The following is a 14,715-nucleotide window of genomic DNA, read 5'->3' as shown; positions in this document are numbered from 1 at the left end:
AATTCAAAAATTTAAAATTGATAGTAAGATATGAGGAAAGTTAGCTGATGAAATACAAATAATAAATGAGCAACGTGGCAGTGTGAGGCTCGGGAGCAGCTTATTATAACCAGGAAAGCGACAGTTGTGCCATGTTGGCACCGGCTGATCGTGGCCGTTAGATGAAGATTTGATCGGACGGATATCCAATGTTAAGCGGGCGAGAGAGAAATCGATGCCGTCCACACCGGCTCATGAGTAGGTTTCGCGTGAGTTAAAAATAACTACAAGAAGCTTCACATTCAGAGAGAGAGAGAGAGATTTTCAACGAATTCAGTTTCGTTTTTGTGTAAATCTCGGAGTGTGCTTACAGTTTTCCGGAATTTCATTTCTGATTCTGCTCATTCTGCCGGCGCCAATGGTGGAAATCCGGTGAATTGGAGGAGATTTTTGCAGTAAATGGAGAGGAACAGAGATACACGAAGAGCGACTGTCTCCGCAGCTAACGATTTGCCGAGAAGACGGCAAAGGATCACTACTCTCAAAGATTCAATCGGTGAGAAAAAAAATTCTAGAGATTCGACGATTATTTTTGTATTTTGATTTTTATTAATGTGTTTTTGCCATCCTTGTTTTCCGAATTTTGCAGACAAGGATAGGCAGATGAAATCGCAGGAAACCGTGAGGTTAGGAGATCGAGAGGAGAAGGAGCTGGAACGAGAGTTTCGCAAGAGAAGAAGAATCGATAGGACTGCGGCGCAGCAGAGAAGCGAGAGTACGGACTCGAGTGAAGAGGAAGAGGAGATGAGGATTCATCAGCATAATCAATTCTCGTTGAATAATCGCCGAGGTCTCCGTGCACACCGCTCATCGCCGGTTCTTATAGCCGCCGGAGACGAAATGTTGGGGGTTCCTGTTCCCCGAAGAGCCCGCTCTGGTAAATGTTTGGAATAAGTGGAATAATCATTATCTTCTTCTTTTTTATGTTGTTGATTGCCTTGTTAGTTTTAATTTTTATTTTGCATAGCTTCGGCGAAGAGATTGCAAGAGTTTTCCAATTCAGGCAGTGGCGGCTTTGGCGATGACTCTATGAAAAAGATGGTTAGTTTGGTTTTCGGATTTTTTTTGAATATGCGTTTTGATGCGACGGCGAATTGACGTGGAAATTACTTAGCAGAAATATTCGGAGCGAAGAAATCCGATTTCAAATCCCAAGCAGAGTCAAGATGATATCGAGATTGAGGTTGCTGAAGCTCTGTTCGATCTGATGAAACAATCCCAATCCCAATCCAAATCTTCGCAAAGACAAGAAAGCGTTGATAGAGATAGATTACTTCCAGCTGGCGACAGTAAATTTTCTGTGATTTCTATTTAATTTATTCGGAAGTTTTGTTTCGCAACAGTTACAGTAGAATTGGTGGAATACAGAGTTAAAGATATCGAAAGCTGATGGTGGCAAAGATGAGAATCACGCCTTTTCAGTTCAAAATGAGCCACCAATAAAAGCGAATGCTGGAGCAGATTTGGGTGACTCGTTGAAAGAGCTAAAGAGAGAAGGAAGGGCTGAGAAAGAGAGGTTTCCGGATGATGGTTTTGTGAATAAAGTTAAAGTGGGGTCTCCAAAAGAAAGCGAGTCGCCGTCATCTGCTAAAGTAAATGCTTGTGAAATTCAGGATGCGACAGTTACAAAAGCGTGAGCATCCCTAATTTTTGCTTAATTTTATAGTGGACTAATACGTTATTTCAGCCGAGTTTCTCCATCTCCTCCACCTCTTCTAACGGCATTTATGTTTCAGGCATTATGACGCAGTTATTGTGGAGACTAAGAAGGAAACTAAGCTGGAGATTGATTTGATGGTGAGTACCTTAATTGAAGTGGTCTCTGTTTTTTGGGCTTGTGATTCTCAAATTCTAATGGCATGTGTGGACTGAGCCTGCTGTTATGGATCAAGCTGTTCGAAAGGCAGGCTGATCTTTTTAACGTTTATAATTCGGGAAAGAACTTATTTTATGTGTATGTAAATTGACTGGAGTTTTTTGTACTTGTAAATCCGCTTTAGAAGAGTGAGGTTGCTGCAAAGGACGGTATCTTTGCGGTTGCATCAGGAATGCACGGAGAGAAGATTGGGATTGTTAATAGCAATCAACAGTCAAATCTTGATGTTGAGAAGCATAACCCTCAGCAGCAAGCTAGGAAGGAGAATAAAAATCAATGTAATTCATATTGAATTTGGAGTATTTAAGGTTTCAAGAATCTGAATGCATAAAATTTACTTGTATATTACTATTGTTGCAGCACCAACTTCCTTGTTGCCTTTCCCTATTGGTATGAGTAGCTGGCCTGGTGTTCTTCCTAATCCAGGGTGTGTAACGTAGAATCCTGTTTCTTCCTTCTTTTTAATTGCTGCAGGCATTGCTGAATTGTTTTCATATGCAGATTTATGCTGCCTCTGCAAGCTATGCCTATAAATGGAATCACGAAATCTTCATTGATAATGCAGGTACTTCACATGATGGATTTGAAAGCAATGCTCATCTTATTTACTTCAGTTTGATTATTTGACTGTCATAGTGGTTTTGAAAATGTGCAGCCCCCTCAATTTAAATTCTCTCAGCCTCGTCCAAAGAGATGTGCCATCCATCAATACCTCGCGCAAAGCATCCATTGCCACCAGGAGCTCGTCAAGAAGTCTCTATCAACTGGTCCCATAGCTTTGTGTGGAAGCAAGTCACCGAGCCTAAAATTTACATCACCAGCCCAACACTTCATCCCCAGAAGCCCATTTCTTGGAGAGTTTCAAGGAGGGCAGAATTTAGCAACTAGTTCTGTTGGAAATGGAAAAGATAAGAGCTCGGATGCTGCTGTGGCTTTAAATAGCACAAGCAGTAAGTCCTCACATCAAGCCTCCGCTTCTAGTTTCTTGGTAAAGCTTGTTCCCTGAATCCCTGTTTGTCATTACGGGCTCTTCATAACAATTAAGAAGCTAAATTTAGTTTGTTTTCTTGATGATTGTAGCATGGCCACGGTTTTCTATTGCCGTTTGGTAACCATCAAATGACAATGATGGCACCAACTAATTCTTCTGGATCTCCTCAATCTGCAACCTCAGCTGCAAATACTACTATGCTGTCTACAGCTGGGCGACTTCCGGTCAACTTTCCTTTGCCTAATGCATCAACTTCTTCCCCATACATGGCCATACTACAGAACAATGGTTGCTCGATCCCTGTTTCAACAAACATTTCAATGCCTCCCTTTAAAGGAGGATCCAATTCAATCCCCTTCTTTAACCCCTCTTTGTACCCTTCCCCGGCATTCAATCAGCAGCCTTTCACCACATCTCATCATGCTTCATCCCAATCAGCTTCTCAAAATATGAACTTGTCATCACATAGACAACCACAGTCCACCAGTGAGAATAAACTCCCTACTACTGTATCTGCAAATCTGCAGTCAGAGAAGCCGGCCCAGCCCTCCTACTCGTCCATCATGTCTGATGCTGAAATTAATTGGAAAAATGGTGCTTCGTTTGCTCCTAGCGTTGTATCTCACTCTGCAAAACCAAATAGTTCTCCACAACAGGGTTCCAAGAGCAGAGTTGCATATGATTTCTCTTTCGGTTCAAATGCTTCTGCTACCCCAGTGCTCAGCTTCTCATCCACGGTGCAGAGCTCTGGTATGTTCCAGATGCCTCCTGACATGTCTCCGAGTGGTATGCAGATATTACACCAGAAGAATTTCCAGACCTCCGAAGGGAAGTCCGTAGCCAGTGGTGGTCAGTCTCTTAACTCCTCAAGATCTGATTACTCAGAGATATCAGCCCTCTCCACCATGGGACCTCCCAAGTTCGATGCTCGAAATATGAATTTTCTTCCATCCTCCCTCGATGGCCGCCCACCATTTCAGACAACATCTGGTGTTCCTGTCCCAAATTTTCAGCAGCATCACAACGTTCATGGATCTTTCCTTGCTGGCGTACTCCCGAGCAGCAGTAGCCACGTGTCTCAAGGCCAAACTCACATAACCTTTGGTAATGGTTCGTTTCAAGGACATCAGTCTGTGATGCCAAGAAATCCCTCTTCCGTGGCCTCACCAATACCATCCCAAGAGGCGGATTGCCAGAAGTCGCCGTCCCCTGCTTGCAGACGGAACGTTCCATCGATTCTAGGCACGTGTCCCGGCCAACTGCCGGAGCTCAAATACTGAACGTTTCTTCCACCCTGGTAAGATTTAATTGCTTCTGCAATAATGTCATTATTAATCAGGAGGAGGAGAAAGAAGAGAGATTGGAATAAGTTTGGTTGAAAATTTTGGAGGGTTGCAACTTTGATAGTGTTTATTTATCAGTTGGCTCCCTACCTTACTAATCCATTTGGTTTAAATGCAACACTAATGTGTTGTTTTTGTATAGACTAATATGTTACTACATATCATGAATGATAGCCATATGCCCATACATATAAACTTCAATTTTTTCAATGATTATTTTACTTGATTTTTGAATGGGAAAGTGTTATCCAACTATAATTAGTAAAAAAAAGTGGGCTTTGGTTCATTTTTTCCTTCTTGTAATATGAAATGTTGACATCTTATCTGTTGGTTAGTTAGTTGGTTGCTGTTTTGATTTTAGGGAGTTAAGTTGATGAGGTGGCAAAACATCTTGGTATTAAATTAATGTTGTTAACATGAGTTGTCAACCTCAAAACTTTGTTTTATGTTTGAAATTTTATCCCAAGTTGACTTGTCACTTATGGCATTTTTTCATTATTATTTGGTTATGTTTTCTGTTTAGACCATTTTTTTGTTTAATTCATATTTTAATCATAAAAAGTTTATATATGCTTGGTATTAGTAACTAAGATTTCTTTATTCAATCACAACTCACGTTTTCTGCGCTTAGGTATTTTTTAGTGAATTAAGACAAAAGAAAACTATTTGGCAAAAATTATTTATGTGATTTAAGTGCTTCATTAGCCCAACCGAATGGGCTTTTGGCTCTAAACTAGAAATAAGGGAAACATGGACCATCAACTAAGTTTAGCCATTGAGCAATTAGATTTTGTTTAATTATTCCATCAATTTATTTTATTTTTTCACATTTTTTGTTGAAACGTTCAAGCCTTTTATTTTGTAGTAGTATCTGTTATCTTAAATACATTTAGCAATTTTATTGTACTAAAAAAAACTCAATAATGAAATGCTAAATAGGCCTACAAAAAAACCCATTAATGTAGAATTTGGGCCAATAATCTTTTTTGTTATACGATTATTGCAAAAATAAAATTGTTGGTCAGTGGCAAGTATACTACTGATGAGTGATGATGTATGGAATGAATGCAAATACTAACAAATTACCTAAAATTTTTTGTAAGTCTTCACTCTTTCGTATCAAAGGCTTAACAAATTAATTAACATGCCTTTTACTACAAAAGAATTAGTAATATATATTGAGGGTCCTCTTCTAATGCTTATAACATCATAATCCAAAACTAAGACTAAATTTACACCCTTAGATTTTGAAATAAGTGGATGGGATTAAAACTCACAAATTTCAATAAATAGTAGACAAAATATGAACAAATGGTAATATCGTCATTATGTTATCATATGATAATTTTCGTGGGTGTTTTTTTATATCAACATTGTGTATTACAAATATCAACAATATGACATGAGAAAATCAACACAAGTACAAGAAAATATCAACACAGTTTTATTGATATTTTACATACATTATATTGACCTTTTGCATACATTATATTGAGATTTTTTTTGCATTTATTGATAAAATATGTTTATCAACATGCACAAAAATTGAAATATAATTTATCAAATTTAATCACCTGAACATCGTCGGAACATATGCAATTGAGATCTCATTAGAATCCTTATAAAATTATCTTTAATTTGATATATTTTTTGTAAAAAAATAATTTAAATCAAGAGAGTTACGTAAATTTAAAATTTTAAGATGATTTTGATGAGAGAGAATTGACATTAATACCCTTTAAGTTTATTTAATAATTTTTTTAATATAAAATATAATCTATGTGACATTATTTCAATCACTAGATCTCTTAATTTAATGGCCGAAATTTGATCTTAATTTGTGATTGCTAATTAGTTAGCCATTGATGACTCTGTGATATTTAGTTATTAAGTAACAAATTAATTCGACTCATAACTTACATGATGTGAAATGTCATATATAGTTAAAACATGTGATATTTAGTTATTAAGTAACAAATTAATTCGACTCATAACTTACATGATGTGAAATGTCATATATAGTTAAAACATGCCTTTTATTGTAAACCTGATTTCACGATTAATCAATGCTGAAAACACTTTCACTTAGTTGAAGATTATGTAGTGTCACACAATGACTACTGGTAAATGACACATAAAAGTAATACTAATAAAATTCACGAATAGTAATAATGAATCGACCACACAATGAGTCATCGTCACTTTCCATGCATATTGCATGTATAAATAATAAGTACATTAAATACTCTTTTATTATACAAAAATGAATCCAAACTCAACTTAGTACAAACAAAGATAAAGATGCCTCAAACTTGTATTATTACTACTCGTGAACAAAATAAGATGCCTCAAACTAATATTCCTTGGACTCTTGTCACTATTATTTAGCATCAAAAAACTGCAAATATTCGAAAATCCTTAATGGAAACATACAAATTGGATGTTAACTTACTATCACAACCATCATTTTTAATTATCATTTTGTCAGTTTAATATTCTTTTATGTACTTAATAGTTACTCCATTGTTGCTTTGCTAAGTATCGTCGGTTTTATCACATGTTGTGAATCATAAATTGGCTTTTATTTCAATCTTTACCATATTTGTTGGAGATAGGATTTTCCGCACAAGTACTTAACTTCATTTTATCTATAAAAAGTTGAAGTATTCCCACAATTTATTATTAATCATATCATGATTTTTTTAAATTCTCCAACAAATGATAATCATACATGCATGAATCATACTCATTCTCACACATAATTATGAGGAATGATTATGATACTAGAGAAATGCCAGAAACTTCTTAGCCAAGGAAATACTAGATGGATCTTTAAATTATGGACATATAGCTCGTCCCATAAAAATAGCCAATCTTTCCATTTTTGTATGTCACATAAAAATAGCCTGTTCTTATCGTTGGTAAACTTTTTTCTCACTAATGAGTGTGTCCCATTCGCCACTAACAATAGTCCAATAATATTTTCTTTTTATATTTCTCATACTTTATCAATTGTACACTAAAACTCTGTGTCGTTCAAACGGTGTTTATTTTCGGAAGTTGTCAAAATTACTACTATCATATAAAGTATAGAAATTACGAGATTGACCAAATTTGGTGATTTTATTTCGGAAATATATGATGGATGCGAAAAGGAGTGCTCTCATTTTCGAGAATTTGGATGAACCCATGCATCTATTCGTGGGAATCTCTTGGGAAGTCGTTTCTGTCTCTTTCTTTCCCATCCCTCTCCATTTAAACCCCTCCTTCTTCCTCTCTCTCTCTACAAATCCAACACACATTCTCACTCACTCATGGCTCTCTCTTCCTATCCCATCGCCTTCCGCCTCATCTCCGCCACCTCTCGCTCCGGTCATCACTCCTCTCTCTCTTCAATATTCTCGATTCTTCGCTTTCAAAATTCTAACACTCTGCAAATTACTATTTTGCAGCATATCTTCAACTCTTCAGACAATCTTCCTCACTACAATGCAATGCCATCTCCAAACCTCGTACACAAGGTTTTTTTTTTCCCTCTCTCTCATAAATTCATAATCTTGTCTGAAAAAAAAAAAATTCTGCAGAGTTCGTAGATGCGATTCAGAGTGGTTTGCCAGTGATAAAGTGGCATGAGATTGTGGAAGACGACACAGAAAAAGATTCTTTAAAGGTGCTAAAAATTAGCAACTTTTCTTCTATTTTGGAAGAAAGAGATTATATTTTTTTTGAATGGCTTTGTTTTTATTAGAGGGAGATAGTAACGACATCGGATGAGATCGCGGAGCTGGCTGGGGCGGTCCGGTCGATGCTGCGGTCGATGGGCGACGGCGAGATCAGCGTCTCGCCGTACGATACTGCGTGGGTGGCGCTCGTGGCCGCGGCTGATGAGGCGGGGCCGCAGTTCCCGTCGAGCCTCGAGTGGATCTCGAGGAACCAGCTCGGCGACGGGTCGTGGGGCGACGGTCGAAGATTCTCGATCTTCGACCGGATCATCAACACGCTGGCGTGCGTGGTCGCGTTGAGATCTTGGGACGTAAATCCCGAGAAAACAGAGAAAGGTTCGTATTTTCTGTTGTTGTTATCTTATATAGTGGTTTCAGTTCTTTTGTAAAAAAAAATAGTAGTCTTATTTGTAGATTACATAGTTTTAATTTAATGCACCATTAGTTAAGAAAGAGAAACAAAAAAGGATAAAGAAGAGTGAAACAAAGAAATTTTGGTGAACAAAGTTTTCATTGGTGGGACATAATAGAATGAGAAAAAATGAGATTAATTTTCGTGGACGAAAAAAGTACCTCATTTTGTTTCATTTGAGAACAATATTTAATATATTATTTTTTGCAGGGATTTTATTTATTAAAAAGAATATTAACAGACTGGAGGAGGAGAACATGGAGCATATGCCGATAGGTTTCGAGGTGGCGCTGCCGTCGCTCATTGATAAAGCAAAAGAGCTCGGAATCGATATCCCCAGCGATACGAGAAGGTTGAGAGAGATCTATGCAAGAAGAGAGATAAAGCTCAAAAAGTAAGCATTGATGTTATTGTTGTGAAGAATATAGTTGAAGTAAAAAGATAGTATTTTTTTACTCTCTTTTGAATGAAAAATAATGGAAATAATAATAATAATAATAATAAATTGCAGGATACCAAAAGACATACTACACCAAATGCCCACAACCTTGCTTCATAGTTTGGAAGGAATGGAAGGTTTAATGTGGGAAAAGCTATTGAAATTGCAAAGTGAAGATGGCTCTTTTCTCTTCTCTCCTTCTTCCACTGCTTTTGCTCTCCAACAAACCAAAGATCATAATTGCCTCAACTATTTGACCAACCACCTCAACAAATTTAATGGAGGAGGTATATTCAATTTGATCAAATAAATATCTGTCCCACAACTTCAAAAATTGCATGGAAATGTCATTAATTTGTTTGGTGAAATTGTATCTGATGTAAGTAGACAAGAAATCATACGATACGAGTAAGCAATGTTGTTTATTTATGTACATAAAATGTTTTTTAGTTGAAAAACATAAACAATAAGTATGTTACATGTAGGCAACCAATTTGTGCATGTTATCCTTGACGAGAGATATTTCATATGTGAACCCATTAAATCTAATTTATACTTATGTGATTTATTTGAATGATTAATTAGTTCCAAATGTGTACCCTGTGGATTTGTTCGAGCATTTATGGGCAGTAGACAGATTGCAAAGACTTGGAGTCTCACGTTATTTTCAGACAGAGATGGACGAATGTATCGCATATGTTCACTGGTACAGCCGTACAAGTAAATTATATTTTTTGTGGACCAAATAAAAAATACTCCTAAAATTCTTAATTTTGAAAATATTATTGCAAAGGTATTGGACGGAAAAAGGGATCTGCTGGGCACGGAACTCGGAAGTTCAGGACATCGATGACACGGCTATGGCGTTCCGGCTGCTGAGGTTGCATGGATACAAGGTTTCGGCCGGTAATAATACTAATACTTCTTCTATACACGAAATAAAATCACATTTTACTATTAATGGATGTATGCAATGAAAAATACGCATTTCAATTTTTTTCTAGAATTGATAAGTGAGTTTTGCACTTTACTAAATTATTCAACTCACGATTCTATTATAAAATTAATATACAAAAGTGAGGATACACATGACATGTTATATTTTTACTGTAAATGGACGTGCGAGATCAAGATTACTCCACTTAACTTCTTTTTTCTTTATTAAATGGTCATCATATTTCATTAAATCATTTTAATTACTAGTATTTTTTTTATGAAACTAATACTCAAAAGTTAGGCACCACAAGTTTAATTTTACCATACATAGATATTTGTAGTTAGAATTCTCATTAACTCATTTCATTCTTTCCAAGTCCGTTTGCATTGCACTAAACTATTCCACTCACATTATACTCTTCCCATTTTCTAAAAATAAAAATTCTTTTCTTTTTGTCTCGTTTCCTAAAAATAGAAACTTTCCATTTTAGGAAATAGACCCACAATCCATCATTAACACTAATTCCATTACTTTTTCTCTCTATTTCTCTTACTACATTACCCATTGTTTCTCTTATTCTCTTTTATTTTACCAAAGTTTTAGTATTTAAAAGTGGAAAATCCATAAATCTCATTTTTTAAAACCATAAATGGATGTTCATAATTAAAAATTTTCATTTTACTTTTTAAAAGTAATTGAGATAGAAAGAAATATGCAGATGTGTTTGGACATTTCTGGAGTGGTGGAGAGTTCTTCTGCTTCAAGGGACAGTCGACGCAGGCGGTTACCGGAATGTTCAATCTTTACAGGGCGGCTCAGTTGATTTTCCCGGGAGAGAACATTCTAGAAGATGCAGCTGCTTTCTCTTCTAAATTCTTGCACCAAAAGAGAGCTGATAATGAGCTCTTGGATAAATGGATCATCACCAAAGACCTTCCCGGCGAGGTCAGTCCGTGTGTGTGCGCGAGATGTTAATAGTACACAACACGGGTTTTAATGTAAATTTATATGTAAAAGATAGGTGGATAAATAGGAGGTAGAAGAAAAAAAGATGGACCATTTAAAAATAAATAAATTTAATTAATTTTTATGAACGGATTGAAATAGAAAGGAAAAGACAATTGATTATGGACGAAGAAAACATGAATTTATGTGGTAGAAAAGAGTGAACTTTTCATTTGATAAGGAATGATAATGTTTCTTTATTTTGGGAAATGTGGATAAGCTTTTAGGTTTCCTTTCAACTATGTAAAGAGCCATAGTCACTTTGAAAGAGTAATCACATTATACTTATAAGAATATGTAGTGAAAAGTTCGAGCTAGTTTACTTGAGAGGAAAATATACGTTGTTTGTATCAAAAGTGAAAAATATATATAGTACTACTATATATTTCGTGTAGGATTAAATATCTTAGCTTTAAGAAATGTAAAATAAAGCGTGTGAAAAAAATTAATATAATATGAGTCACTTGTAATAAAATACGATTGAAATGAATTACTAGAACGTAGCATTTCATTAACCAAATATATTACAAGTGCAATATGACATATATATAATAAAGGTTATATCCCGAAACGATAATAACGGATATTTAATAACGAACATATGAAGTACAATATAATATATAATTATATATAGTTCCTCAAAAAGTAAGGATTATAATACTACTACATAAAATCTCATGTCGAATAAAAAATACTCCACTTAAATTGGAACGGAAGAGTATAAGATGATTCCTCTATATATCTATGACCTTTAAAACCGTTTTTAATAGTTGGCAACTTTTTTTTATTTTATTTAAAGATATCAGATGAATTGAGAATTAATTAAGTTTAATTAAATCCCAAAAAACATAGAGACCCTATTAAATTTATCTTGTTGTTTATTTGCAACATTCGGGTATGCCTTAGTGGCTAATATTTCTGATAGTATTATTTTGAATAATTCATTTTTTAAAGAAAAAAAGTTTATGATAAAATTTTACAGGTGGGATATGCACTAGATGTTCCTTGGTATGCCAGTTTACCTAGAGTTGAAACAAGATTTTATCTTGAACAATATGGTGGTGAAGATGATGTTTGGATTGGCAAAACTTTATATAGGTACACTTTCTTTTACATTCTTGTTTTTGTTCTATCCATCGACAATTAAAGTTTAATTTATTTTGGGGACGAGTTTTAAGAAATATGAGTTCTGTGTATATTATAGTGAATGAAATGCGCGCGTTGGTGAAAATGAGGTCTACTTACCATTATAGTTAAAGTGAAATAAAACTCCTATTCATAAACGTACCAAAAATGGAGAACTCCTATTATTGGACGGAGGGAGTATATACTTCCTCCATCCGTGATATAATGCCATATTTTACTCGGTGTGGATTTGAAGAAACATTAAAAAAATGAGTTGAAAAAGTTAACAGAGTGTAAGTTTATTTTTATATGTTAGTTTTATAATGGAACGTGATCTAGTTCAAAATGGGATGTTTTGCTGCCAATTTTGATATTATTAGTAGTACTAATATATTTGATTTCAAGAAACCATGATTTCTCTGAGATTCCTAAGATTAGGTCATTCTTGTCACACTTTTGCATCAAAAATGTGAGAGTAATATTTTGGAATAGAGAAAAGAAATAGTAAGAAATATGAATTGACCAAATAAAACACGTGACATGTTTTGGCTGCATGCATGTGTTACGAGTGTATTTATATTAATATTGTTGGATTAGAAAATATGATCATACATGCGTTGTTGTCTACAAAGATTAGGACAAATTTCAGATAGGAATTTTTAGATTTCAGTAAAATATGTATATATACTCCGTTGTGTTAATTCTATCATGAAATCATTTAAATCTTTTTTCAGGATGCCATATGTGAACAATAACATATATCTCGAGCTAGCAAAATTGGACTATAATAATTGCCAGGCGTTACACCAACAAGAATGGAAAGACCTCCAAAAGTAAGAAATAGTGTATACCTTAATTTCTTTTTTTGTTTAAATAAATAAAAAATTCTCCAAATCTTGACCAATAAATGTTAATTTGATTATTTTGGGGGCAGATGGTGCCGGAATTCGAATTTGGGTGTTTTCGGTTTGGGCGAAGGAAGCCTTATGCAAGCATACTACGTTGCTGCCGCATCAGTTTTTGAGCCAGAAAAGTCACAAGAGCGCCTTGCTTGGGCCAAGACTGCGATTTTAATGCAAACTATCACGTCACATTTCCAATCGACCGAGCAAAAGCGTGCCTTCATCGACGAATTCGAACGTGACAGCGTCCTCACGTATGCAAATGGAGTAAGGTAATAATAGTGACCGTAACTCGAACTTTCAGTCAATTGGTTAGAAAACTGATTGACTTACTAACTAAGTTATGCTTTATCGTATCGAATATAAGTTATTGAAACTTGAAATGGCCACAGGTACAAAACAAGACCAAATTTGGTGGGGACATTACTCAGAACCCTAAATCAACTTTCATTGGATATATTGTTGGCACAAGGCTGCAACATTCATCAACCATTGAAAAATGCAGTATGTCCAACATTCTCATTCATATCCATGTTCTCAATAACTATATATAGTTATTGTCCAGTTATTTTTAAATTAATTATATCGTTGTTCATGTTCCACGTTATCATAAACGAGCATACTACATATATGTAGGTATTAAAAAAAATTACCCATTCATTGACACAGAAAGGCAGCCTGCAGAAGAATTAAGTCAACTAACTTCAATTATTTGCACGTTCATAAAGTTACAAATATACATTTTCCTCGATATTTTAAAAATATCGACCTAATTAAATTGTAAAAATAATATATTCATTCATCAAATATCGAAACTTTAGTAACAATACAAGTTTTAATGTAAAATTAAGAAATAGAAAGATAAAAAAGTATTAGTAGAAATAGTATTACTAGAAAGTGGAATCCACATCATTATAGTAGTATAATGTGTGACGAATTTTTTTTAAAAAAAATAGAAATTGACTAATTTGATAGATAAAACAAAATGGCAAAACAGTAATAATACTATTTTTTAAGAATGAAAGGAGTATAAAATATTCTAACTCTGCCACCATGCAGTGGCATAAGTGGATGAAGACTTGGGAAGGGGGAGGAGGCCGCGACGCCGAGCTATTGGTGCAAACACTAAACCTAAGTGGCCGGGTGAGGACAGAGTCTGAGGAGTTGCCACTGTTCCACCCGAAATATGATTATCTGATGAAGGCTGCCGTTAGTGTTTGCGATAAGCTTCATCAGTTTCAACATCGAAAGGTTTCATTTTTTTTCTTCATCACGTTCTCTATCTCATTATTGAAAATGAGATATAACTATAGGTATCTTTGTGACGCGGATTTTCGTGTTGTTTTAGGACGGAAATGGGTGCATGGCTAGTGCCCGAGGGATTACAACTTTGGACATAGAATCGGCGATGCAAGAATTAGTGAAATTAGTTGTGACAAAATCCGCAGGTGATTTGGATTCACAAATTAAGCAAAACTTTTTTATTATTGCTAGAAGCTTTTATTATTCAGCTTATTGTAACATAGGAACCATTAATTTCCATATTTCGAAAGTACTCTTTGAAAGAGTACAATGATCATGTACATGTAAATAAATTTAATTTACAACTATCTTATATTTAGTTGACTGTGATCATAAATCAAGCAATATGGATTTTATTTCATGGAATGTGGACTATTTAGTGAAAATGAAAGATATTAAATAAAATCAGATGAAAATAGTATATTTATTCAAATAAAACAGTAACGCATTTGAGAAAAATCTTGACTTTGTTTTTTCAACAGATAAAATGATGAATAAATGGTTAAATCCGACTGGCATATATAATGGTGGAAATGATATGATCACTACACATTATCAATTTCAACAATATATAATCTGTTAACACAACTAGCTGATTTCAAACTACTTTATCATATCAATC

General features: G+C 34.9%; 2 protein-coding genes across 2 annotated transcripts; both read left to right on the top strand.

Annotated features, from left to right (window-relative positions):
- The first annotated feature begins 288 nt into the window (after positions 1-288).
- On the top strand, positions 289-4,483 carry LOC121755717 (protein TIME FOR COFFEE-like). Its single transcript, XM_042151078.1, has 11 exons — positions 289-535; positions 629-916; positions 1,007-1,080; positions 1,157-1,328; positions 1,408-1,672; positions 1,776-1,836; positions 2,040-2,193; positions 2,276-2,342; positions 2,417-2,480; positions 2,571-2,903; positions 2,996-4,483. The coding sequence occupies exons 1-11, from the start codon at positions 439-441 to the stop codon at positions 4,184-4,186; spliced, it is 2,766 nt and encodes a 921-aa protein (XP_042007012.1). The 5' UTR covers positions 289-438; the 3' UTR covers positions 4,187-4,483.
- A 2,951-nt stretch (positions 4,484-7,434) lies between these two features.
- On the top strand, positions 7,435-14,412 carry LOC121802217 (ent-copalyl diphosphate synthase, chloroplastic-like). Its single transcript, XM_042201836.1, has 15 exons — positions 7,435-7,621; positions 7,702-7,770; positions 7,834-7,919; positions 7,998-8,307; positions 8,594-8,777; positions 8,895-9,109; positions 9,408-9,528; positions 9,616-9,728; positions 10,478-10,704; positions 11,747-11,862; positions 12,624-12,722; positions 12,824-13,063; positions 13,184-13,295; positions 13,851-14,042; positions 14,140-14,412. Exons 1-15 carry the CDS (start codon positions 7,564-7,566, stop codon positions 14,365-14,367), a joined length of 2,370 nt encoding a protein of 789 aa, XP_042057770.1. The 5' UTR covers positions 7,435-7,563; the 3' UTR covers positions 14,368-14,412.
- Positions 14,413-14,715: the final 303 nt, after the last annotated feature.

The sequence above is a fragment of the Salvia splendens genome, chromosome 1 (genome assembly GCF_004379255.2).
Source record: "Salvia splendens isolate huo1 chromosome 1, SspV2, whole genome shotgun sequence".
In the NCBI taxonomy this organism is placed as follows: domain Eukaryota; kingdom Viridiplantae; phylum Streptophyta; class Magnoliopsida; order Lamiales; family Lamiaceae; genus Salvia; species Salvia splendens.
This window is presented reverse-complemented; position numbering and strand designations above follow the sequence as displayed.